The 24,572-nt window shown below is 38.2% G+C and overlaps 5 protein-coding genes across 19 annotated transcripts in view; all 5 read left to right on the top strand.

The window, feature by feature from the left end:
- The window catches only part of LOC103457710 (clathrin coat assembly protein AP180), a 28,348-nt gene extending 24,911 nt beyond the window's left edge, over nt 1-3,437 (top strand). For 7 of the 14 annotated variants that reach the window (XM_081602227.1, XM_081602230.1, XM_081602228.1 and 4 more), the window contains 4 exons: nt 1,445-1,506; nt 2,393-2,470; nt 2,548-2,658; nt 3,133-3,437. In XM_081602227.1, coding sequence (XP_081458353.1) covers nt 1,445-1,506; nt 2,393-2,470; nt 2,548-2,634 — 227 coding nt within the window. In that variant the 3' untranslated portion in view covers nt 2,635-2,658; nt 3,133-3,437. Of the gene's footprint in view, nt 1-1,444; nt 1,507-2,392; nt 2,471-2,547; nt 2,659-2,778; nt 2,816-3,132 lie in introns of all 14 variants that reach the window. The other 7 variants (XM_081602231.1, XM_081602234.1, XR_014085518.1 and 4 more) reach the window with 6 other exon arrangements.
- Nucleotides 3,438-7,935: 4,498 nt separating this feature from the next.
- LOC103457714 (leukotriene B4 receptor 1-like) lies at nt 7,936-11,088 on the top strand. Of its 2 annotated transcripts, XM_017302225.2 has the most exons (3): nt 8,055-8,093; nt 8,177-8,242; nt 9,582-11,088. In XM_017302225.2, the coding sequence occupies exon 3, from the start codon at nt 9,637-9,639 to the stop codon at nt 10,561-10,563; it is 927 nt and encodes a 308-aa protein (XP_017157714.2). In that variant the 5' UTR covers nt 8,055-8,093; nt 8,177-8,242; nt 9,582-9,636; the 3' UTR covers nt 10,564-11,088. The 2 variants fall into 2 exon arrangements, with proteins under 2 accessions (XP_008396289.2, XP_017157714.2); XM_008398067.3 differs by lacking the exon at nt 8,177-8,242 and having other exon boundaries at nt 7,936-8,093.
- Nucleotides 11,089-11,181: 93 nt separating this feature from the next.
- Nucleotides 11,182-13,458, top strand: LOC103457713 (leukotriene B4 receptor 1-like). The gene has a single exon (XM_008398066.2). It carries the CDS (start codon nt 12,369-12,371, stop codon nt 13,239-13,241), a length of 873 nt encoding a protein of 290 aa, XP_008396288.2. The 5' UTR covers nt 11,182-12,368; the 3' UTR covers nt 13,242-13,458.
- A 109-nt stretch (nt 13,459-13,567) lies between these two features.
- Nucleotides 13,568-16,236, top strand: LOC103457744 (leukotriene B4 receptor 1-like). The gene has a single exon (XM_008398118.3). It carries the CDS (start codon nt 15,034-15,036, stop codon nt 15,988-15,990), a length of 957 nt encoding a protein of 318 aa, XP_008396340.1. The 5' UTR covers nt 13,568-15,033; the 3' UTR covers nt 15,991-16,236.
- A 6-nt stretch (nt 16,237-16,242) lies between these two features.
- Nucleotides 16,243-18,767, top strand: LOC103457712 (leukotriene B4 receptor 1-like). The gene has a single exon (XM_008398064.3). It carries the CDS (start codon nt 17,237-17,239, stop codon nt 18,182-18,184), a length of 948 nt encoding a protein of 315 aa, XP_008396286.2. The 5' UTR covers nt 16,243-17,236; the 3' UTR covers nt 18,185-18,767.
- Nucleotides 18,768-24,572: the final 5,805 nt, after the last annotated feature.

Genomic DNA, 24,572 nt, shown 5'->3' on the forward strand with positions numbered 1-24,572 from the left:
CCCTTAGCAAGATTGAAGATATTGTCATACTTTTTGCAGCAGTTGCTGCTTTTTCATGAATCCCAATGTCTATTCCAAACTAATCACAATCCGGTTGGATAAATTTGAGTCTTAATCAATTTAAACCCCCATTTTTTAAATCAACATGTTGCCATTTTGTTGTTGTCAATTTCTGTTTCATATGCGTAAACGAGCCATTTCATTTCCATGTTCTTAAACCATTGTGAATTAGTTTATTTCTGTAGCTATTTTTTTATGAGTTATAAAGTCATAAAATGATCAAATGTGTTGCTAAACTTGATTTAGTTGTATATCACTTACTGAAGATTTTGTTTTACACCTTATTTCTACTGAATGTGGTTGTCACCCTAATTTGGAGCAACTCTTTTGAATAACAGTGACTCACATAGTAATGTGAGGAACTTCCTGTGGGTAGGTAGTAATTAGAGTGGTAAGATCACATTTTCTAATGGCAAATATTTAGGAGATTATCATTACTTCAGGTGATGAGATGTAACATTAGATATGAAACATCCCCTACGGATTAATGCATGCTCGGTAAGAAGCCTCCAGACTCTTTTTGAAAGGTCAAATGTTGGCTAACGACTTGAACTGTGAAAGCTTGAAATAGTGAAGTGAAAATGAGCAGCTCCCTCCTGTTTTAAAGAAAAGGATGTTCAAAAAAGAACAGCAAACGTTCACTTAAGTTTCTTCTTGTTTTGAATCAAAGAGCCAGATTTTATTATCTTGTTAACCCGAAATCAGTCAGCGTTTACTCAGGCATTTGTGTGATCTTTCAAAGTTGCTCAGTAATGCTTAGTGACCGTCCTTTAACTCGTATGCAACTATAAATCAAGTGATGTATCTATTGGTTGTAGCTGGGAACCATCTTGTTGGTAGTACACTACTATTTTGCATATCTTTGAACTGCAATATCTTTGCTGCTTTTATAGATTCTGCTAATAAAATGTTTCTAGTGCTTTAGTAGCACTTCCTTTCCTTTCTTATTTCTTGAAATATGTTTCACGTCTCAACCAAAAGGCTTTTTCAGTTCTGCAACATGCCCATGTTCAGAACTAAACAGGTCTGTTAGATGAGACAAAGGGCATTTAAGAAATAAGAAAACGAGTCCAATTGCTTTCTGTTGAAACCCTTTTGATTGTGATGACCTGTTTGAGAGAGAAGTGGTACCAAAGCCAATAAAATAGCTGTCATGTGTGTCTTTGTTATACATAAAACACAACAACATTAAGAAACTGTTATGTGCTCGAATGACATAGTTTTAACAAAAGTCCTCTCAGCCTTAGAGGGCAATAGAAAAGTCTGATGAAGTTACAACAAGACCAGAAGACATTCACTCTAGGTTGTATGATTTCTCCAGTAGTGCAAATGAAAGCAGTGATTTTGCAGAACCTCTCTCTTTCTGTCTCTCTCCTTCTCCAAGACCTCACAATGGGAACTGCAGCGGCTCCTCAGGTAGCTCCCCCAAGTTGGGGTGCACCCATGGTAAATGTTGTCTGCGTCTAATAGCATGGAGTGGACCCGCATGGCAGAGAGGGCGCACCTGTAGCAGCAATCTCAAAGCATTGCCTTCATTTTGTTCTCCAGTACCCAGGCGTTGCTCAGAGGGCAGGTAACGCCTGGCGGATGCAGGGTTACCCGATGGTACACATTTAGAAAAGCAGAGCTGCTATTTTCTCATGCAGCACTACAAATTCAGGAAGGTTTCATTTGAACTTTGGGGGAAAAATAACTTTTTAATATGTGTGTACTGGAGAGTGATGAAGAGACAAATGGTATGACTAAATTAGGAAGCTGTTGCTTGGAAACAACTTCTCATTCTCTAAAATAAATACTGCTTTACTGAGTCACTGAATTCACTTCGTATAGCTCGACTCTTTATTGACACACTTGCTCTTTTGGCAAACGTATTCCCTCCATGATACACGTGTCAGTAAAGAGTAGCAGTAAGGGTTTTGTGTTGCGGGCTTGTGTTCGTTTCTCGTGTGCTGTGCTGTTTTGTCTGTCTTAAGCCTCACTTTTGTGTGCCACTGGGAAGCATCAAAACATTCTGTAGCCATTTTTGTTATGTGGTGGTTTTGCAGCATCTCTCATTTATGTTATATGGAGTATAGTAACATCCCAAACCTCCATCTCCGTCCCATTCCCTCCACACCTTTAGACCATTCCCATGGGTCCTGCTCCTTATTTGGGGACTTACCCCAACTTCACCATGGTAAGATAGCCCTTCCAGTCCAGTCCAGTAATGCTCCATCTGGACATTACCGGCTATTGATGGACAATCAGCTACTTAGGTGTCCCTCCCTCCGCCATCAGATGGCAGACATTCTGTCTAATTGTTTGTTTATCCCTCCATTTTTCCATATCTAAGGCACCAGTTGCTGGAGCACCAATGATGCCCATGGCCAGGCCAGGCTTCCCTGCTGCAGGAGTGACCCCGGGGGCACCGGTAATATGGACCTAAATGAGTTACTAGTTACAAACCTGCAAAGCAAGGGTGAATGCTAATATCAGATGTGTTTACAGATGTCTCCTGGAATGACCCAAAGCCCCAGAAAGCCCCCACCACCCAGGAATGCTCTGGATGACCTGAATATCAAGGACTTCATGTAGACTGCCTGACCCATTAACCCCAAGGTAGGAGTTCCTAGTACTTGTATATCAGCTCTTCATAAATGTGTGTGCATGTTTGCGTGTGTAAATAATATTACCTGCAATGCACTAGTGTAACACTCTCCATTATTTACCACATAATAGATCATGTTTCGTGCAGCAGATGAGGCCAGCACTCATGGTAATTTGGGGTTAGTGGAATAGTTTTGCATGAAAACATAACACAAACCTAAATCAGCTACTGTGGAGTGGAAGAGTGACTTTACTTCTGTACTTATTAATATTCTTTAGAAAATGACTGCTTAGAGATGGATGAGATGGAAGCTAAAGTTCTAAATATAAAGGTATAAATTTGAATTCCAGAACAGGTCAAAGCCCAAAGTGATTAAAGATGAGTAAATCTATTTCTTAAAGTGAACTTAAAGTGCATCAGGATAAGTAAATCCGGTTCTCTCGTTATGTTTCAGTCCTAACTTCCCTTTTCGACCCCCTCTGTAGGTTTGTCATTGTGTCTGGAGATCTGTGGATATGGATGTCTGCAACCCCCTCGCCCCTCCAGTCCCTTCTTCAGCCAGCCAGCCAGCCATCATCTCTTTGGTCTTTTCCCCTCTAACCCCCCACCAGCCTTGACTCTTGTAACAAACTCTCCCTTCCTATCTAATGTTGTAGCACAACTGTGAATATGAACCCTAGATACAGAAAACCAGAGTTATGTTTCAATGTGTGTGAGTGTGTGTGTGTATTTCAGTGTTAACCTTTACTTAATATACTATGGAAAAATAAATGACCAAAAAAAAAAAAAAGTCAATAAATGTGTATTTAGAATCATTCAGCATATCAGCTGACTTGGAATGGTGGAAATATGTTGGTTTCTTTTTGCATCAACCAGACAAGGACTGTGTTTAAAGTTAAATGTGGACTGTGTTCAGTGTAGCTTCACTCGCCAACCCCTAAGTCACTCTCCTCTGCCCCTGATGTCCAAACCAGTACTGAGCGATGTTTTATGTCATTATTAACTTGCTTGTACCCATATTAGCTTGGGATTCATCCTCCCACCTGTCAACCTCACAACACAAAAGCACCATAACTGAACTTGCACTGTTCATCCGGACTTATAATTGAGCACATCTGCTTTCTGTTTTACATTCAGTTTCATTCGTTTTGACATTGTGTGAAACATGCAAAAAAAATAAATAAAAATTGTGAACTGTTCAAATTGACATATGCATTTTAGACTACTTTAAATGACAGAATTTACATATTTTCAGTAATCTATTGTTAAAAAAGTATAAATATATTTATTTTTAGTTACTTTAAATTAAAGAAAAAGAGCAAGTTCGCATACATTTCCGCATTTTCTTTGTTCTTACTTCTCTGTCAAAAAGAGATGGTATTGAATGGAGTGTGTTCTGTGGCGCCCCTTGCTGGTGTGAAGTGATACTGCATTAAAGCATGCAACAGGCCAATCTGGGATGCATTTTAATAATCTCAGTGAGCTTCTTTTTTTTTTTTTGTCTTGGTCTTAACACAAGTAGAAGTTACAGTGAAGGACACGGTTTGTGCATTGGGGTTTTAGCTCTTTGGGTCATTTCTGATGCAGCAGCAGTCGGTACATTTGCTCATGTGCAGCCTCTGGGTCTTACAGGCTTACTGTAAAACACGCAAGTGTTCACTGGATGTTTCTCTGTGTTACTTATTTTAAAAAGGTGACTGTATTTTAATCCATTGTGGCATTAAGTGGTATTAACTGTTGAAAGAAAAATAAAAGACGAGTATGACACATTAAAAAGATTGTGGATAAGTAACGTTTGTTTGGTATATGAAGGCTGTTTGTCCATTCTTTTTGGTTTTTGTTATAATGAATGGTATCGTCCACTCTCCCCCGCCTGCATGTGAGTCCGAATTAGATGCAATAAAAGACGAGTAACACATCCAAATACCTTTTGTTGTAAGTCACTTCTTGCTTGTTTTTTTTAACAAAATGGCCTTGACTAATAAATATATATATTTCTTAGTCAAGGCACAGATAATCCAAAAGTTCAGAAAAACATGATACAAAAATCGGCAAAAGAAAACAATCAAAAGAAAACAATCTTTTTTTTTTTTTTGCAAAAAAAGCAAACATTTTTTTACTATAGATTTGACTAATGCTGTTTTATATAGATTTAATTTGTTAGATCAGTCTCATATATTTCACTGTTGAATTAATAATGTATTAATCATTTATACTTCTAATCAATACATTAGAGTATTACAGAAATCTCTTAAGTTCACTAAACTTTTGACACCATAAGAAGCAGTCAGTCCTCACAATGTAGTATTTGTTGGAAAAATGGTCCTTACAATGTAACAAATGCAAGACCACATAGTATGTTGTTCCATCTTCACAGTGACTCACCCTAACCCTTCCATTCAATTTTATAGCCTAATCCGACACTTACTCTAAACCTGACTAACCTTAACACAATTCATGCCACAGTCCTAAACCTGAGCCCTTGTCCTAAAAAAAACACTTATTCTTATGTGGCTTTTGGCCCGATAGAAATTCGTCCCCATGTAATATTTGATAGGAAAATGGTCAAAATGCTTGTATCAAATACAAGGCCACACACACACACACATACACACTAAATCTAATACCAGTAAATGACTTCATTTTAACAACTTCAGATGTGTGCATGCAGAAAGTTTCGGTTCATAAAACATGTGGCTTGTTTGTGTTGTCTTCCATTTATAGTTTGTTTCTAACTTCCGAATTGACCACCCACTGTGTTACATTGACAACATATTCATAAACCATCAATTGCTGAGAGCACAGCTTACCAGCAAGACACACCATGGAGCAACTCAATGCCACTGCGGCTAGCACTAACTTTTCTCCTGCAGAACTTCCAACATTCCCCTCCTGGAAAGCAGGCGGTCTGGTTCCTGTGGTGGTGTTCATCTTCTGCTTTCTACTGGGAGTTCCTGGAAACATCGCAGTGATTCTTCTCAAGCCTAACTGGCAGAATCTGTCCAGTCTGAGCCGGACTTTGATGCTAAACCTGGCTGTGTCTGACCTGCTGTGTCTGGTGACTCTTCCAATTTGGACATACAGTATCCTCTATGGATGGATATTCCAGTTAGCAGCCTGTAAGCTTCTAGCTTATCTTGTGTACTGCAGCATTCATGGCAGCCTGCTGACTGTAACTGCGTTAAGCGTCCACCGATACCTGGCTGTGGTGCGCCGACAGAGGTGCAATCAGGTGCGGAAAAGAGTGCTGCTGCTTCTTCTCTGGCTGGTTGCTGTCATCCTTTCCATTCCTACTTTGGTGGTCCGACAGCTGAAAACATATCAGCAGTCAGCAAAATGCCAATCTAAGTTCACCTCTGAGACACAGTGGGTGGTTTTGTTGCTACTGGAGAGCCTGTTTGGATTTGTTTGTTTTTCTTTAGTGGGTTGTACATATATTCGCCTGCACAGGAAGGTTAACCATACAGCTCTTTTCAACCACCCCCAGACAACCCGACTGATGACCAGCATCTTCGTGAGCTTCTTTGTCCTGTGGATACCATATCATACGATCAACCTGCTACGTGTGGCAGCTATATGTCTAAAACATATGGACTTGTTAAACTTTTGCATGGACCAACATGAACTTGTTGTGTCACTTACATTCCTACACAGTTGTCTGAATCCACTCCTGTATGCCTTTTCTTCTACTAAAATGTGCACCGACTGCAAGCAAAATGCATCAAACCAAGGAAGTCGTCAAGACATGGCAACAACAGCAGAACCTCGATGATGACAGCTAAAGATGTCCTGCTTTCACACAGAACAGATAGGGGTGGTTCTTTTAATTGATTTCATATTTTCATTGCAAAATCTGCTTCTAATACAATTTGTCTTACAAATGACTACAGTTATTTGTAGTCATTGGTTTCTTTATCCTTAACCACAAATTCCTACTATCTTTGCTTTTATTTGTTTCACAACTCAAGTTGATCTTTAGTCTACAGTCAAATCCAATAAAACGAAGTAAGCTCTTGGATGAAACTCATTTGTGAGATTAAAAGAACCTTTTGTAATTTGCTAGCTTTAAGAAAGTATTAAACATATTTGTGATTAAGCTAACATTTTTGTATTAAAATATTTACTACTTTGTTCAGAGTCAAAATTTTAAATACACCAAAATTATATGCCATTAAACAATTTGGGATATTTGCTGTCATGTCTGTGGAAGCTTTTGATGAGTTTATTGAGCGCATCTGAGTTAATTGGAGACACACCTGTTGATGTAAGACATGTTTGAAAGACACTGCTTCCTTATGTCAAAATAAAACAACTTGGCTTATGTGTAGTGTCATTTGTGACTAATAATACAATTACTACCACAGGCTGTGATGGTAAAAGCATGTTGAACACTTGAACTCTTAGACTCCAAGCATTACTTCTCAACCTGCACAGTTAGCTGCATCAGTTGCCAAGGACCCAATTTTATCAACAAGACCTAGCATGGACCAACTCAATTCAACCGTAGTCACCTCTAATGTCTCTTATTTGAAACATATTTGAAACATACTTTCAGTGGTTGATATATATTTTATTATTTTATGCAAACAAGATATGGCTTTTTATAAACAAAGGTAAAACAACCCGAACAGATAATCAACTAAACCATTGGCATCTTCTCTCCGGGTCCCTCACCCGTTGCCTCACGCACACCCGTTGCCGTGGCAACCGCCTGCGCTCCGCAAGCCGAGCAGTGATTAGCTTAAAATCGCTGCTCGGCTAGCAGCGATTTTAGCTGATATTGTTAGCTAACAGTCTAACATTGTTTCTTTTTCTTTTTTAACGATCTAACATTGTTAGCTGATATTTATTTTTGCCATTATTAATAAGCGCTCCCGAAGACAGCTGTGGTAGATTAATTAATTTTAAACTCCTGCTCTGCTAGTTATTTTGATAATGGAACCGAAATGCACTTGCGATGCACCTTGTTGAAACAATAAGAGATTATTATTTTTGTTGGGTCATTAATTTGAACACGTTTTGTAGATTTATTTTGTTCTTTTTTGTTATGCTTCTTCTTTAATAAAATTACGAACGTTTTGATAAGCGAGTCAGAGGAGGGCGTGCTGGTCTCAGGGTCCTGTCGGACCTAATGCCCAAAGCTTACGCGATCGACGTATTGCACCTCCTGCTCTAGCAAAGCACGAACAGTTCAGAAACAATTGGAAATGAGGAAAATATCTATTATTAAACCTTGAGCGTGCGAGGACTGAGGCAAACGTAGAGCACTGTGGCAAATGATACAAGTTTTACGGGTGTGGGATCGGTAGACATATAAATTAAATTCCTGCTAAAATATGTTTCATAGTTGTCCTGTAATTGGTGGTTTTTGGCGCCCCCTACTGGTTGCCTATAAATTCGATGAGAAACCGAGAATTCCACGCAGTCTGATCAGCGCTCTGCTGTGGTAAGTCAACAAATCCTGTTCTCTTCTGAGTGGACTTGGAGGTTTGTTCAAAGGGTAACTTGAATCGTTGTTGCATTACACAGAGTGATAGATTAACCAGTAGAGAGGGCTCACTGCGCCATTTGTGCTTTGTCAATCACTAACTGCGGGTATGTTACATTCAATTTAACATAATTACCAGTAATTTATGTTGTCGGTTATGTTTGTCAGTTTGTCAGTTATGTTTGCCAGTCTGTCAGTTTGTTTATTAGTTGTTTCTATGACGACATGACATGGCCAGGTATATTTTCTGCTAATCACCAGAGGACGTTTCTGGTGATTAATTTTGACTGCTGTTTGTGATTATTTTTCTAACTTCTTATTAAAACAACCAAAACAAATTGTATTCAATACATTTTTTTTCAATTGATTGTGTTCTGAAGCCATTATGCGATCACATGTCACGGAAAATATAACTGAATTGCGCAGTCTGTTGCGCAGTGGGAATTTTATTTTCCGTGACATGATATATATATATATATATATATATATATATATATATATATATATATATATATATATATATATATATATATATATATATATATATATAAACAACAGTTAAGAAATGAATTACATCAAAACCAATCATAACATTTAAAGTAGTGAAATACAAATTGGAAATTTATGAATAGCCAAGACTGATGAACATAACTTTCAAGCTGCTAAGACACGTTTTCACAGGAAAAACTTATGTAAACATTATTTTCAGATTTGTTCCTGAGGCTTTTTACTCCTCAGGAACATTCATCTGTTCATTTCAAAGTTTGATATTGGACTCACCTTTAGAATACTTGGTCAACTTTAGTTGCACAAAATGTATGAAAAACATGATATGGAATTAATTCATTGGGATTGTGCATGCAAAATAATGGAACAAATACTACAAAAGCTTGGTAGAGAATTGTTAACACTTGAGCTGTGTCCGAATTCAGGGTCTGCATCCTTCGAAGGACGGATTTGTAGGCCGATTACGTCACAGCGTGGCGGCAAGGCCTGTCCGAATTCAAAGACTCCTTCAAATGCGGCCTCCAAATGCGTCCTTCTTTTTCCCAGATTTGACGGATGGGTCCGGTGTATCCTTCACGGCCCTCCATATCCCATAATTATTTTGCTATATTACACTTTAAATGACACAATGTGATTTGGTACAACGTTTTTAGGCGCCAATTTAAGTGTGTTTCTTTCTCCGCTCTCTGCTTCACGCTGTCATGGTTGCTAGGCAACATGAGTTACGCTGAGGTCAGGCCGGGGGCAGTTGGTGAAGGCTAGACCTGTCCGAATTCACAGCGTTTCTCTTCCGGTCGTTATTTATTCGTGGTCTGTGAAGGACCCGTCCTACCTAGATGGGTCCTTCGAAGGATGCAGACCCTGAATTCGGACACAGCTTTAATCTGCATCAGCACAGGAGTTCCTCTTTGAGTTCCCTCTTTGTTACTGTGACTTCAGGACACTGAGAGAAGAAGCTGTGGCTCACAGCACATCGTTCCCAGCACAACTCAAGATGGATGAATCAAACTTCACAAGGTTCAGTTCTAACGACTCTTCCGCTGGATTACCTGAGCTCTCTTGGAATCAACGTGGTGTGATCCCGGCAGTGGTATTAACTTTCTGCTATCTAGTTGGAGTTCCTGGAAACATTGCTGTGATGATAATCAAGCCTAACTGGAAGCATCTGTCCAGGACGACCCGGAGTTTAATAATGAGTCTGACCATGTCTGATCTAATGTGTCTGCTTACCCTTCCACTGTGGATTTACAACTTACTCCTTGGATGGGCATTCGGCTTTGTAGCCTGCAAAGTTCTATCATACTTTGTGTACGTTACAGTTTATGTTAGCCAAAGCACTGTGACTGCGTTGAGCATCCAGCGCTACATTGTTGTTGTGCGTGGATGGAAGTGCGACATACATAGATATGTGGTGGTGGCTCTGCTTTGGCTGTCATCTTTTACTTTGTGCATCTATGTTTTGGTGACTGAACAAGTAACGAATGACGGACCATGGATCCGTTGCATACCCAGTTATTCTTCTGAGGCACAGTGGCTGGCTGTGCTGTTCACAGAGATCTTGTTTGGACTTGCTTCGATTTTTCTTGTCACATTATCATACATATCCCTCCACAAGAAGGTTACGAGTGCAGCCTTTTTTAACCATCCAAAGACAAGCAGGCTGCTTATTAGTATCATTCTAACCAATTTTATTATGTTTTTTCCACTTCATGTGGTCAATATGCTGGGTGTGTTAGGGATAATTATTAAAAACAAGAAGATCCTGAAGTTTTGTGCAGACAGTTGGAGTTTAGTCAAATGTCTTATATTTACAAATAGTACCTTAAATCCACTCTTGTATGCTTTTCTTTCTAGTAAATTCTGTCCGCTTTTCAAAAAGGACTTGACCAATGCAGATGAGGGAACTCTCCGAAACACCTGACATTGCTACAATTGCAGAACTTTGATGACAATAGTGACAAATGTCAACCCCCCCCCCCCACCCGCCCCAGCCACACAAAAAAAACAAAATAAGTTTGTTACTTTTCATTTAAACTGATGTCACATCTTCTACTATCTCTGTTTGTTTTATTTTTTTCTGCAATTGCTTAAATCAGAAAGTTGATTTTGTCCCTTTGTTTATGTAAAATTTATCAAATTACACTTTATATAACTGTATCACATTTGGTTTGCCAGTGATGTTTTTACCCATTGATCTTTGCAAGTAGTATTTTAATTTGTTTTCCTTATATGCCACTTTTTTCTATGCTAACACTGTTTAGACTGTCACCTGTATCTGTACTGTATCTATATTTACTGCTAGTTTTTTCCATGACTTTTTCAAAACATACATAGAAATACATTGCTTTCATATTTGCTCTCTTCTTACTCTCAATCACAATGAATTTGTACTGAATTCTGTCTAGAAAACATGGTGAAAATTGTAAATAAATCTTATGTTGACATATTTCTTCCTTTCAGAGAAATAATTAACGATGCATACATTCATATTGATTTGGTTTATTTATTTCCCCAATTCAAATCAAATACTTGTTATAAAACAGTACAAGTTCCCCTGTAGGATACCGATAGGTAAAAGGTTTGCTATCTCTATAAACCCAACTAAAAGCATCAAGTTCAGAACCTTGCGGCGATATCTCATGCCTAGCATGCGTTGAAATGAAAACTCCTTTTTGACAGGAAGACATCCTCAACAGTGTCAGCGTACATAATAAGATGTCACAACTAACTTAGGCTCTGAAAAGAAAGAGTAGGCAAACAAAGAACTCGGAGGTCAAATAAATTTTTAGCTACATAGGTGCTATTTCCTTTTACCATTTAGGTGTCACAACACATGATTCATTTCCTGGCACAACTGAGAAAGAAAAAGCAAGATGTTTCTCAGTGAAGCACCCAAATCGCAACTAGATTTCAATCACTTATATTGCCAAAATTGTTTTGTAGTTTGAGAAGCACTTACACAGATATAGCCCTCTGTTACCACAGTTATAGCCTCAGCTTTAGGTAAATGTGTTGATGAGTAAAAAGTACGGCCATATTCAATAAATTAAAATTTGTGCTCCAATGTGGCTCGTTTGTTAGATCAAAAGTACCTTAAGATATTAACAACCTTTAAGCAAGTATTTAAAATATTATTTTCTTTTAGCCCACATTTCTGTATCAAGACAATTGTTTTTAGATCAGTCTCATATACTGGTAATCTATTTTTAAATGAATTTTCATCACGTGCAAGTAGAAAATCCTAATTAATAGAAATTAAGACTTGAAAATTGTCTGTGTAAAAATCTGTGCGTAATTAATGTTACAATGTGATTCACTTGGTGAATTAAGTTAATAAAATAAATACCTTTTGACAAAACAATATGACTGCAGTATCTATCAATGTAATTATGGAGCATTTTTGTTTCTAGTTTTACTTGTTTAACAGCATTGAAAATAGACTCAAAATTCTGTTTCCGACTATTCACCAAAGATGGTATATAAAAGTTAGACACATGGTTTAGTATCTTGCTTGGTCTACCTGCAAAGTACTTGTTTCTAGGTGTAAAAATAGAGATGGTTTCTTCAAAATCTACCATGACTTCATGCACACTCATGCAGCTACTAATAAAACAGCTGCACATTACATATCAGCATCACATTCTCACAGGTCCTCTTTGACTCCCCACTTTACTTGGACTAGACATTTGCAAGCATCAACTGTTAAGATTGGACGGAGACAAAACAATGGATCAACTTAATTTCACCGTGGTCACTTTAAACTCGTCTTTTCCGGGACATCTACCACATTCCTCCTGGTACTACAATGTTCTCATCCCTGGAGTGGTGCTCTCCTTCTGCTTTGTCCTGGGAGTACCTGGAAACCTCGCCGTCATTCTTCTCAAGTCTAAATGGAAGAAGATTTCCAGTCTGAGCCAGAGTTTAATGCTGAATCTGGCCATTTCTGATCTGCTTTGTTTGCTGACCCTACCACCAAAGATATACGCTTTGTTATTTGACTGGAAATTTGGCTTGGTGAATTATCTTCTGTACACCAGCATTTATGGCAGCCAGTTGACTGTGACTGTGTTAGGCATTCAACGTTACCTACAAGTGGTCCATCAGGAGAAGTGGCATCAGGGACAAAAACGAGTGCGGCTGATTCTGCTCTGGCTGGTCGCCATCACCCTGTCCATCCCTAATTTGGTGGTTTGGCAGGTGACAACAAACCAGCAGTCGACCGTCTGCCAACCACGGTACTCCTCTGAGGCACAACAGGTGGTCATGTTGGAAATGGAGACGCTGTTTGGATTCTTTTCTGTGTTGCTTGTGGTGATTTCATACATTCGTGTAAACAGGAAAATTAAAAATGCCATCTTTTTCAACAATCCAAAAACAACTCGGCTGATTACCAGCATCATTGTGAGTAATTTTGTTCTCTGGGCTCCATTTATTGTCATAAATGTACTCGGTGTGGTGGCTATTTGTGCCAAAAACAAAGGCTTGTTCAATTTTTGCTCAAAGACATGGAACCTTGTCAAAGCTCTTACAGTTGTAATTAGGTGCTTAAATCCTCTCTTGTATGCCTATAATTCGAGAAAAATTATGACAACATCCTAGAATGCCCCAAACAATTATTTCAAATCAGGTGTGTGTTAAATAATTCATTTTTGACGGTAGTGGGAATATATTTGTTTTCTAACAATATGTAGTAACCAGAGCTAGTTTCTGTCTCTGCTCATAAACTAGTTTAGCAGAACAAAGAAGACTGTACTCTTTCTCTTTTGGTTGCAATGCTGACATGTTAAAAATAAAATGTAACTCAGTTCCTGCTGTGCCTTCCGGAATGATATATATATATATATATATATATATATACTTTTTTATTTTCAATATTCATTCGTGGGAATGTAAATTGATGCAACAAAAATGTTTATAAAGTCTGTCTGTCATACATATTCTTAAAAACGACCTTTTTCTATAAAAATACAAACAGATTTTTGATAAGCCTTAATTTCTCTTCATTATGAGAATTTTCTGCTTACTGCTAATGTTAGGATTAAAATATTAAATCAGACAAATAAAAAGCGCTTTTACTACAGATATGTGTGCTCAATGTAAAGTATGTTCAATCCCTGCTTAGAGATTGGGATTTTCAAAAGCCACAACAAAAGGCAATTTTTTTTTAAATAACATAAATATCAACTTGACTAAGAGAAGGCAGCATTTTCATTTGGCTATTTTCTCTTTTAGAGAAGTAATTGGCAAAAAAAAAACAAAAGAAAGAAAAAAAAACAACTTCCTTTTTATCATTGGCTAAAATTGCTCTCCACACAATCTGCATACAAGCATTGATGTGCAAAAATCTCTATCTCTGGATTTACAGTGGTGGTAGAGACAACCTAACCCAAACTAAATTAGTGCAACTGTGAAAACAAATCTTCACTACTTGACTGACAGCAGACATGGCCCATTTTAGAGGCCGTATCTGCTGACATAAGAATAACAATTCTTCAATATCTGCTTCTAAGGATCAAGTCACATGTTAAATGTGAATGTCTTTGCCCTGAAACTGTACATGTTTTATTTCTGGTGGAAGTCGCCTTTATTTGGTGAGCAATATTTTTGCTTACCTCATAATGCAAACACAAGAGGAGGTTTCCTCTTACTCGTGGCTTACATATGTCACACAAACCATGAGGGTGTGGAAACTTGTCAAAACCAAGACTTCAACTTTAATATGTTCATTTGTAATTACTCATGTACGCTACAGCCAGAAAATTTGTGCTTCTTTTTCTTTCCACTGGTTTCAAACAAGTTACAAAAGTAAAAACTTCTGTAGAACAGGACAACAAATAAATAAAAATATTCTCCCCAGTTTGTTTCTCATCTCAGATTTTGGGGGAAGTATTTAGTTTCTCTTTTACAAAAATGTTTACCAGAGATCCCTCTGTTTAATAGCATTCAGCACATAGCAGAATAGCAGATATTTTGTTAATATGCCCAGTACTAACAATGAATTCACTCTGTGTGCCCACCTGCCCACTGCAATCTGTTCACAGCGCATTCATGTTGAGAGACGAAGAAAAGGATTGTGCAGATATGATTCCTTCAGTAAAAAAGGAAAAGTCCAGCAATTTCAGAACTTTTCAAAAGATTGAAAAAGGTTGGACAAGATGTTTGACATTCAATCTACCAACTCAAACAACAGAATGTTTTTAAGTCACCTGCTCATGCAGCTGGGTGGCAACAAAGCGCCTCCCCTGCCTTTTTAGAGAAATACAATTTGTTCATGATCACACGTTTCCCTTTTCTGCCTCCAAGTTCTACTTTGACTGGCCATTTGACGCCCATCGCTTCATGTTAACCCCCATCACTTGTTCAGAGAACAACTTTGCAGACAAGGTCCGGCATGGAACAACTCACTTCCACTGCGGTCAACGCTAACTTCTCTACTACAGGACATTTGCCGCTGCACCCCGGGAATACCAGTGATCTCGTCACTGCGGCGGTGTTGTCCATCTGTTTTCTCCTGGGAGTTTCTGGAAACATCGCGGTGTTAATACTCAAGCCCAACTGGCAGAATATGTCCAGTCTGAGCCAGAGTTTAATGCTGAATCTGGCCATCTCTGACCTGCTCAGTCTGCTGACCCTTCCACTGTGGATATACGCATATTTGTTTGGCTGGAAATTTGACCTGGTGCCATGTAAACTTTTAGCATACGTTGTGTACTGCAGCATTTATGCCAGCTTGCTGACTGTGTCTGGACTAAGCATCCAGCGGTACCTTGTTGTGGTGCGCCAGAGAAGGTGCCAGCAGGTAAAAAGGAGAACACTGCTGTTCATGCTCTGGTTGGTTGCCAGTATCTTGGCCATCCCTGCTTTGGTGGTTCAGAATCTGCAAATAAAACAGCAATGGGTTAGTTGCCAAGGACAGTATTCTTCTGATGCCCAGTGGGTGGCTGTTCTGCTGACAGAGACTGTGTTTGGATTCATTTGTTTTATTCTCGTGGCATTTTCATACGTTTGCCTTCAAAAAAGGGTTAACCAGTCAGCCTTTTTCAACAACCCACAGACAACCCGACTATTAACCAGTATCATCGTCTGTTTTTTTGTTCTGTGGGCTCCATACCATACAACAAATGTGCTGGGAGTGGCAGCAATATGTTTGAAGAACGACAATTTGCTCAACTTTTGCCATGAAACCTGGAGTATTTTTGGAGCAGTGACATTCATAAACAGCTGTCTAAATCCACTCCTGTATGCATTCACGTCTCGTAAAATGTGCAGTCTTTGCAGAAAAACAGAAGAGTTGCAGCAGAGGTTCAGAAATTCCCAGACGGAGATCAGTACGATTACAGAAACTTGATAACAACAATAATATGCTTCGACACCTTTTAAGCAAAACAGAAATGTTTCTTTCACAGGCAAAAGCATTTTTGTGTTATCTTTTATGTGCAATGTCAGATTACTTTTTCAGAGCAGGTTGTAGAGCACTTTTGTTTTGTTAATCACTTTTGAAATGAAATCCTGGCACAAAAGATCCTTATGAAAATGTTACTTGGTCTGAGGGATTTTTGTTTTATATATTCTTTTTGTTTTTTTACATAGAACAAAAACTTCTATTGTTGTTGTTTTTAACTAAAATCATTTTGTGTATAGCTTCCTTCCTGTGTCGATGGAACCGAGTCTGACTTGGACCAAGATAGAAAGACTAAAATGTTTAGTGGAAGTACTCGAGCAATTAGGCTGGTTGAAGGAAATAATGCATTTGGTTATGTCAATATGTTGCAGCTAACTTCTACTTTGGCGATCTGTGACATTTAGGGTTTTGTGAACTAAAATGCCAACAAGGAAGCACAGTGGCAATGATGTTAGAGAAGTGATTCTTTATTTGCATGCATGTTTTTAACCTATGCCTAACGTGTTGTTCTGGACATCCTCATCACAATAAAAACAAAACCAAACTGCAGTTATTCAATTATACCTATGGTAATACATGAAACAACAATAAGCTCATGACAAGCTTGGTTATCACAATTAGTCAGCTACAACACTATTAACTCTAAACTTAAATTTCAGCAAATAATTCAAATTCTAAGCCTAAATTCAGACTGACAAAGAAGAATACATTACTGTAGGTTGCATTTACAGTTTCCACCTTTGGAAAGCAAGTCACCTAAAATATATTTTAACAAATAACACATGCAAAGATAATTATATTTTTAATAATCCAAACAACAACAAAAACAAAACCTAAGGAAGGGCTTTACTGCCAATAAAAGATATTTTACTCTCTTTTTGTGATGTCCTAGGAAATGTGTCGACTGAACCGAGCAGGCAGTGACAGAAAGCAGTGATGATTGAATCACTTACTCAGATAAAGAACAGCAACAGCAACAAATGACTAGAGTTGGTTTATCAAGTTTCCAGCTCTTATCACACAAATGCAATCTAACCAAGCATTTTTCGACTGCATGACAAAATTTAAAAACCTAACCAATGAAATCCAGCCCCTTTTTAGTGGTTGTTTTTTTTTTTGTTTCAATTCCTCTTAACCTGACCACTTTACTTCCGTGACAGCACATTTAGCACTGCTAACTGATCAATGCATCATGGATAATAACTCCAACATGAACACCTCTGATTTCTCTCTACCTCCTCGCACCTGGGTGCACAACGGACTGATCCCTGCGGCACTGCTGTCCTTCTGCTTTCTCCTGGGAGTTCCTGGAAACATTGCAGTGATTCTTTTAAAGCCCAACTGGCAGAACATGTCCCGCCTGAGCCAGAGTTTGATGCTCAACTTGGCCATTTTTGACCTGCTCTCTCTGCTCACTCTCCCACTGTGGATTTATGCTCTGCTCAGCACCTGGACATTCAGTCTCGGAACCTGTAAGCTTTTAGGTTTTCTCGTGTACTGCAGCCTTTACGGCAGCCTGCTGACTGTGACAGCGTTGGGTGTCCAGCGGTACATTGTGGTGGTGAACCAACGGAGATGCGTTCAGGTACTAAAAAGTCACCTGCTGGTTCCATTATGGTTTGGCGCCACGGTCCTGTCTATCCCTGCTTTGGTGACGGAACGGGTGGAAACTAACATCTACGACGGGTGGAGGTACTGCTACCCTCAGTTTTCATCTCGAGCTCAGGGATTGGCAGTGCTGCTGTCAGAGACCACATCTGGCTTTGTTTCCTTTTTTGTCGTGGCCTATTCCTACATTCGCCTTCACAGGAAGATTAGACAGGCAACCTTCTTCAACAACCCACAGACGACCAGGCTGCTGACCAGCATCATTGTAAGCAATTTTGTTCTGTGGTCTCCTCTTCATACCATAAATATGTTGACCCTGGGAGCCATCTGCTTCGAAAATGACAGCTTGTTGAAGTTTTGTGTAGACATATGGGACATTGTCAAAGCAATTGCTTTTCTAAATAATTGCATTAACCCACTGCTGTATGCCTTTAGCGTCCAAAAAATGTGCAGAGTCTGCATGAACCAAGAATTGACAAAGCCTACACAAACACTAGATATAAGTACAGTTGCAGAAACTATGATTACCTAGTGAAAATGTCATTTTTGTCTGCAGAACAGAGCAAAGCTTTGAATCGAAACTTATGTCCTCTGCTATTAAAAACTGTGAAAAATGGGTTTTAAATTTGAAATCTACATTTTCTGCAACATTGCAGCTGTTGACACATTTATACCAGTTTCAGTGTGTCATTGTAAATAATCTTCACTGAGAGTATTGTGCTGGAGTAGTTTTGTTAAACTTTCTTGTGTTTATATTTTACCAATTTTGAATTTGGGTTTGCTTTTTGCTTTGTTTTTTTCACAAAGAGTTGGCCTCGATATATGTTGTAATGTATAATTAACCTTGTGCAAATGTGAAAATCATGGCCTTCTATAGAGTAATATTTATCAAAGTAGAGATAAAGTGATGAGTTTATTTCTACATCAGAATCTTTACATTGTTGAAAACTGTTGTTGTCCATTCTGACGTCTAAACTTGAGCCTTTTCTACTTGTAATGTAAAATCTGTTTTCCACATGGGTGTGACGCTTGCCTAAAAAAACAGAAGGGCAACTAAGGTTTGCCACTTTTGGCTGTATGTGTATTAAAAATTATGTAACGTGTTGAAATGTGGTGAAAAGCTAAAAATAAACTTTCTGTGAATTGATTTGTCACGTCTTTCTTCATTTTGTTCTCCCAACGAACCCTGTTTACAGGAGGATGCTGGGTCGCATAGAAAGTGTAAGGTGTTGTTTTGTCCTGACATTTAAAAGCTAGGCTGGTTATTCATCTCCAGTGGTTTGAATTAGCCATCAAATTCAATAACCTGTCAGAGAGTTTCAGAGGGATTTGCGATAAATTTCATACCAATAAATAAATAAATAAATAAATAAATAAATAAATAAATAAACCAAAGCATAGTATTTCCAATAAAAGTGAAAGAATGATAAAGTCATATGAAAGAAACATAATGTGTTGTCTTTTAGAAACTTTGAGATTGGGGCCGTTGAAGAAGCTAAATGTACAATTTTAAAAGAATATCAAATGCACAATATGCATTTTAAATTATATTTTAATTTTTTTCTTATTTCTTTTTTATGTAAACAGGAAAACATAAAAAACACTTTAAAAACCATACTAGGATGATCAGGTGGTTGTAATCTGTTTACTATTGTTTAGGCTGTAACAACATTCAGTTTCTGAGATGCGACAATACAAGATACAACGTTTTCACTGAGTACAGTTTTCACACATTACAGACTGTGCATGAAGTAATCAATAATCCTTGTTGAATATTCCAGCCCTGATAAAACCAGTCCATTTATTTTATGTTTTATGCTCAGAAAGCACATCAAATTCCACTTTTATTTTTCACAAGTGGAATAACTGTACCATAAATCTCAAACTATGTTTGAAAGAAACTCTATTGAGCGTAAAAAATATTGTGTTGAGGTTTGCTTTGTCTAAATTCTGTTGGATGAGATGCAGTCTACACTCCAAAGTTTTATTTCAAATGCTGATAGAAATTAGGGTTGTCAGTAAACTTCAGAGGAAAACTTATTAGCCTAGTCTGTCTACTCAAATCTGTCGTTTAAAATGTTATATTAACATTTAAGTTATTCGGTGTAGAACTTTTTCACTAGACTAACTGAAGTTAAAGATCTCAGATGTTAACACACAGCCTTTCTTGGTAAAATAATTTTTTTTTTTAGATATTTGAACCAATCAGCTGAAGCGTTTTATCCCTCACTTCATGTCTTCATCTCACTGACTGTACTGTATTAAACCACACATGTATACTTGCATAACGCCTATAAACACACACGTATCCTGACATGCAGCTCTGTTCTGGAGACACAAACACTCTGAGACTGGGGCTTTTTTTTTAATATAATCCTAACTTTTTAGGATTATATAAAACACGATGGAGTGTCACAGTTTTGTGAGTTATCAATCTAGAAATGAAGCAGTGGATTGAGCTGTGGTTTACCCAAGATGCAATGCAAACTGTGTGGTTAAAAGGGTAGTTTTTGTTAGAGCATAAATGATTTGCTTTGTCTGATGTGACCTATATTTTCTCAGCGTATGTTTTCAAGAGTTGGCATGGCTCTGTGTGACTTTGTGATTGCGGAGGGTGCCATACTTCATCGCTGCAACATGCTAAAAACTGCAAATGTGTATTTAAGATCTATTCAAAGAAATATAGTTTTATTTTTGTCACTACATTCAAAATACATGCAATGTTCCCACCTTTCAAGCGCTGCTTGTTCGTTCTGCTTTACACTCAAACGTAAACGTGAACGCTGCCTAGCAACCGTTGCAGCCAGATTGCCAGTGTGTGACTGTGACATCACTGCCATCATTGTGGTGGACTGGCTTTAGAACACAGCTCATGAGCTGTGATGATGGTAAACTGACTGGATTTATTCACTTTGAACTGAATATTTACATTTGAACTGAGGTCAACATTTACTTTTGCTTTATTTAGAAGAACACGTATTTTTGATCAGTGTATTAATGCTGCAAAATGAAGCAGTTTTGGGCATTGTCTTTTTTGCAGCATGAAGGGTGTGGAGACCCAGTTAGGATTTTCATTTCCTACAGGAACAGGCGGCGGCTTTGTTCCTGTTGGTGGAGTTTTCGTTACTGAGAACTGTGTCTTATGAACAGTCACGCTGTTTGAAAAGACACTTTTGCAAATGAAAGTATAAGAAAAGACTGTAAAAAAAAAGGCTGACCTCCAGAAACACACGGTCTGTTTGCTGTGAGACACGCAAAGAAGCGCAGGCTGCAAAACGGCAGCAAGTGTTAGATGTGGAAGTTAGAAAGAGAAAGAGAGAGAGAGAGAGAGAGAGAGACAGATCTGATTCAAAAAGATTGAGGGCCAATTAAGGACAACAAACATATCTGTTGACCCAATACACACTGTTATCAGACTTTTATCCGCATTAAAGAGAAGAGCGCTAATGGAAAAATCTAGTCAACTGAACACAGAGGCCGTTTCTGTCCCCAGGCCGTCTGTCTGCTGAACACAATGAGTACCTGCTGCTCATCTGGAGACAAGTCAGCATATTTGCACCTGCACAGGAGGCCTTTACTCTCCTTATGTACGTTTCATGAACATAGTGTGTGAGAGATATGGTTCAGGGATTCAAAAGATTTTGACGAGTAAACAGTGAGTAATTCTGCTCAGAACCACTTCATTCAGCCAGCCACAGCCAGCGCCAAACATCAAACAAATGCCAGTGGTTCCTTCCCAGCTGACTAAATTGTTTTATTTATTTTTTGTTTTATTTGCCACGCTATGATTGGCAATCTGAGTGGGGCTTATTGTCCAGAGGACCCCACAGCGCATCACATTAGATTCAGTCATTCACCCAAAAATTCACACATTGACGGTGGCATGCTAGCTAGTTAGCTTGCTTGTTACATATTTGATCATCTTGAAAATATGTTCTAACTAGCTTCACCATTAGTCAATTTCAGCTTTTTGTTATTGGTTAGCTTAGCTTGCTTAAAATTACATTGATCTTTGCCAATACTTAATTGCAAGTTATTTTATAATGGTAACATCAACAATGTGTCTCCACTTATAAGGTTGAACTGAAGGGGAGTACAAAAAAAATTCAGTAATTTGTGTGTTCCAGTATTGTCTGGAAAACTATAAACAAGATTTTAAAATTTAGAAAATAGTTCCTGTTTTTCCAGTAACAAAATGCGCATCTCCCTCTGACCCCCATTGTTTATGTTTCTGTCACTAATGATACTGTTGCCTAGAAACGGCGGTCACTCCTCAAGACGTCTAGTGGAAAAACAATTAAATTACAAAAGAAAATAGTAACGCACAGTAACGCAAAATGATTTCCATAAGTAACTGTAGCCTGACTAATGGTAACGCGTCACTGAACGCAGTGTGAACGCACTAAGAGTGCGTTCACACTGCAGCCTGAAGTGACCCAATTCCGATTTTTTTGACATAATGCGACCTGTATCCGATCTTTTCATGGCAGTGTGAACAGCACAGGTCGGATTCTTTTACGAATGTGACCCATATCTACAACAAATCTTGCTGGACGATTAATTGTCTAAAAAATTATTGCGATAAACGATAAAATTGTTTCAAGACCTTTTGACACTGATTTAACGGAAAGGACTAATAATACAGGCAATTTCCTGATGGATACATGTTCTTTTGAAAATAAGGTGTGAGACTGGAACTGATAAACTAAATAAAACAACCAAAAACAAAAATAAAATGGATTCTCAGTCTCCATTAACAAAAAACATACTTGAATAAAAACTAGACAACATAAAGCCAAAGTGGAAATAAATACTGCATTCAACCAAAAGAGTGCAGATTATTAAGTCTCTGTACTTCAGTAATCACTAGATTTAAATTGAGAAAACGGCACATCCGACAACTTAATGCAGTAGTTCACACTACACCATTTTTTGCCCTTATTTTTCCCTTATGACAATCTTAGATCGTTGGCCTATCTAACCGATCATCCTGCAGTGTGTTACGGTAGATTGTTGTGGCCGCTCCGATCTAAATCAGGGGTTTTCCCCGTGGAGCTTAACGCAGCCCGTTAAATGTGACAGGTAACCAATCAGAAATCGCGGATTCTCCTCCGCGCTTTTTGAGGAGAAATTACGGAGGGGAATCCCAAACAGCTGACACGGCGCAACAGGAAGTCCAGCGGACATTGGAGATGATATATGGAAACAACATTAAAGTTTATTCAACATTTCGTGCAAAGAATATAGAAATGACAAGGGGAGGAGTTGGAGCCAAATTACTACCTCTGTTTATAAACCCGGTAAGTTTTCAGCTGTTCTTTGTTAACGTGACATAAATAGGTTAATGATTTTAATTCAGTCAGGACTTTAGGCTGACTCTAGCCACATGCATCACAGGTAGATTCTAGTAAAGCATTGACTAATGCCGGATCCAGTTAAAATTTGTTAACTGGACTTGTAGCCATTATTTTGTGCCCATGTGGCTGGACACCACACGGCACGACGAACCCGATCGAACCGTTATACCTAGGATTTCTGTGGGCCGACAACTCCTGTAATGTGCACTGGACATTAGACTAAGGAAATGAGGAAGGGAGGGTCAGTGGAGAGCACCGGAGCTGAGCCTTTTTTCCATTCAGTGTCATCAACAGAAAGAAAAAAGGCCGGAAGGGACGATAATTAAAATGAGGTCGATAGGTTTAATTTATCGTCTGATTAATTGATTTATCGTTTATCGCGACAATAGTATCGATTCAAATACGACCTAACGTTCAGGTCGAATTCATCCGAACTGAACGTGATAATCATCAAATCTCACTATTCTGTGTCCTGATATGCGCAAGCAGGAAGAAAAACAACAACTAATACGGACTAGATGAGGATTAATTTGTTAATATGCTGCTCCGGCTGGACAACAACTTCAAATATGTAAGCTAAGCTCCACCGTTAGCCTCCAAGTTTACTTCTGCAAACACTGAGCACTTCTTTTTATGGCGGTTGGCAGAACACTTAGAAAGCTGACGCTATTGCGCCCTCTAGTGCGCATGCGGGACACTTTCAGGTCGTTTGCCCGTTCACACTGCAGAACGCATACAGGTCGCATTTACTGGCAGTGTGAACGGCCTCGCAAAAAAATCGGAATTGGGTAACTTCAGGCTGCAGTGTGAATGCACCCTTTCTGACATCACTGTTAGTAAGTTGTTTTATGTATTTATCTATTTATTTACTTGTGTGTGTGTATTTATTTATATGAATTGTTTTTGCCATCCCAAACAAAAACCTTTTCCTGTGGTTTTGTAAGGTGACTCCAGCTCACTTTGCTGAAGAGAAGATATTTGATTATTTTTGAAAAGCCCACAAAATTTAAAAATTTGTACTGCGTTACTTAGTAACGCATTACTTAGTTACTAAGTAACTAGTGTCAAAGTAACACCTGTCATGAACATGAATAAGTAATCATGAATATATGAGTGTTGTCATAAAGTGTCATTAGGTAAATCATGACACTTTTAATGAAAAGTTGACATTATTCAAAATGTCTTTGTTATGACAACTTGACATTAACCAAGAACTCATGATCTGACATAAATTTGTTATAAAAGTATTACTGATTAAGCGTTAGCTTTAATAACATAAAGCTACATAATTTTTATGTGTAATCAGTAATACTTTTATGACAAATTTGTCAGATGATTTTTTAGTTAAAGTTGTCATATCGAACACATTTTGAATAATGTCAACTTTGTATTAAAAGTGTCATGATTTACCGAATCACAATTTATGACAAGAGTCATAAATATTTATGAAGACTTGCTCATGTTCATAACAGATGTTCTGTCATGTTCATGACTAAATACTAACTAGACTAGAAACTAACATGTTGCCTTTTTGACGGTGGGAGAAGCCAAAGCACTTGGAGA

This window comes from Poecilia reticulata, chromosome 21, assembly GCF_904066995.2.
Source record: "Poecilia reticulata chromosome 21, P_reticulata-male-v2, whole genome shotgun sequence".
NCBI lineage: Eukaryota > Metazoa > Chordata > Actinopteri > Cyprinodontiformes > Poeciliidae > Poecilia > Poecilia reticulata.

Bases quoted from the DNA above. Each gene is read 5' to 3' on its own strand.
- LOC103457714 (XM_008398067.3), top strand. From the start codon at position 7,984: ATGTTTCATAGTTGTCCTGTAATTGGTGGTTTTTGGCGCCCCCTACTG. The intron at 8,094-9,581 runs GTAAGTCAACAA...CTGTGACTTCAG, and splicing joins CTGATCAGCGCTCTGCTGTG to GACACTGAGAGAAGAAGCTG.
- LOC103457712 (XM_008398064.3), top strand. From the start codon at position 17,237: ATGGATAATAACTCCAACATGAACACCTCTGATTTCTCTCTACCTCCT.
- LOC103457744 (XM_008398118.3), top strand. From the start codon at position 15,034: ATGGAACAACTCACTTCCACTGCGGTCAACGCTAACTTCTCTACTACA.
- LOC103457713 (XM_008398066.2), top strand. From the start codon at position 12,369: ATGGATCAACTTAATTTCACCGTGGTCACTTTAAACTCGTCTTTTCCG.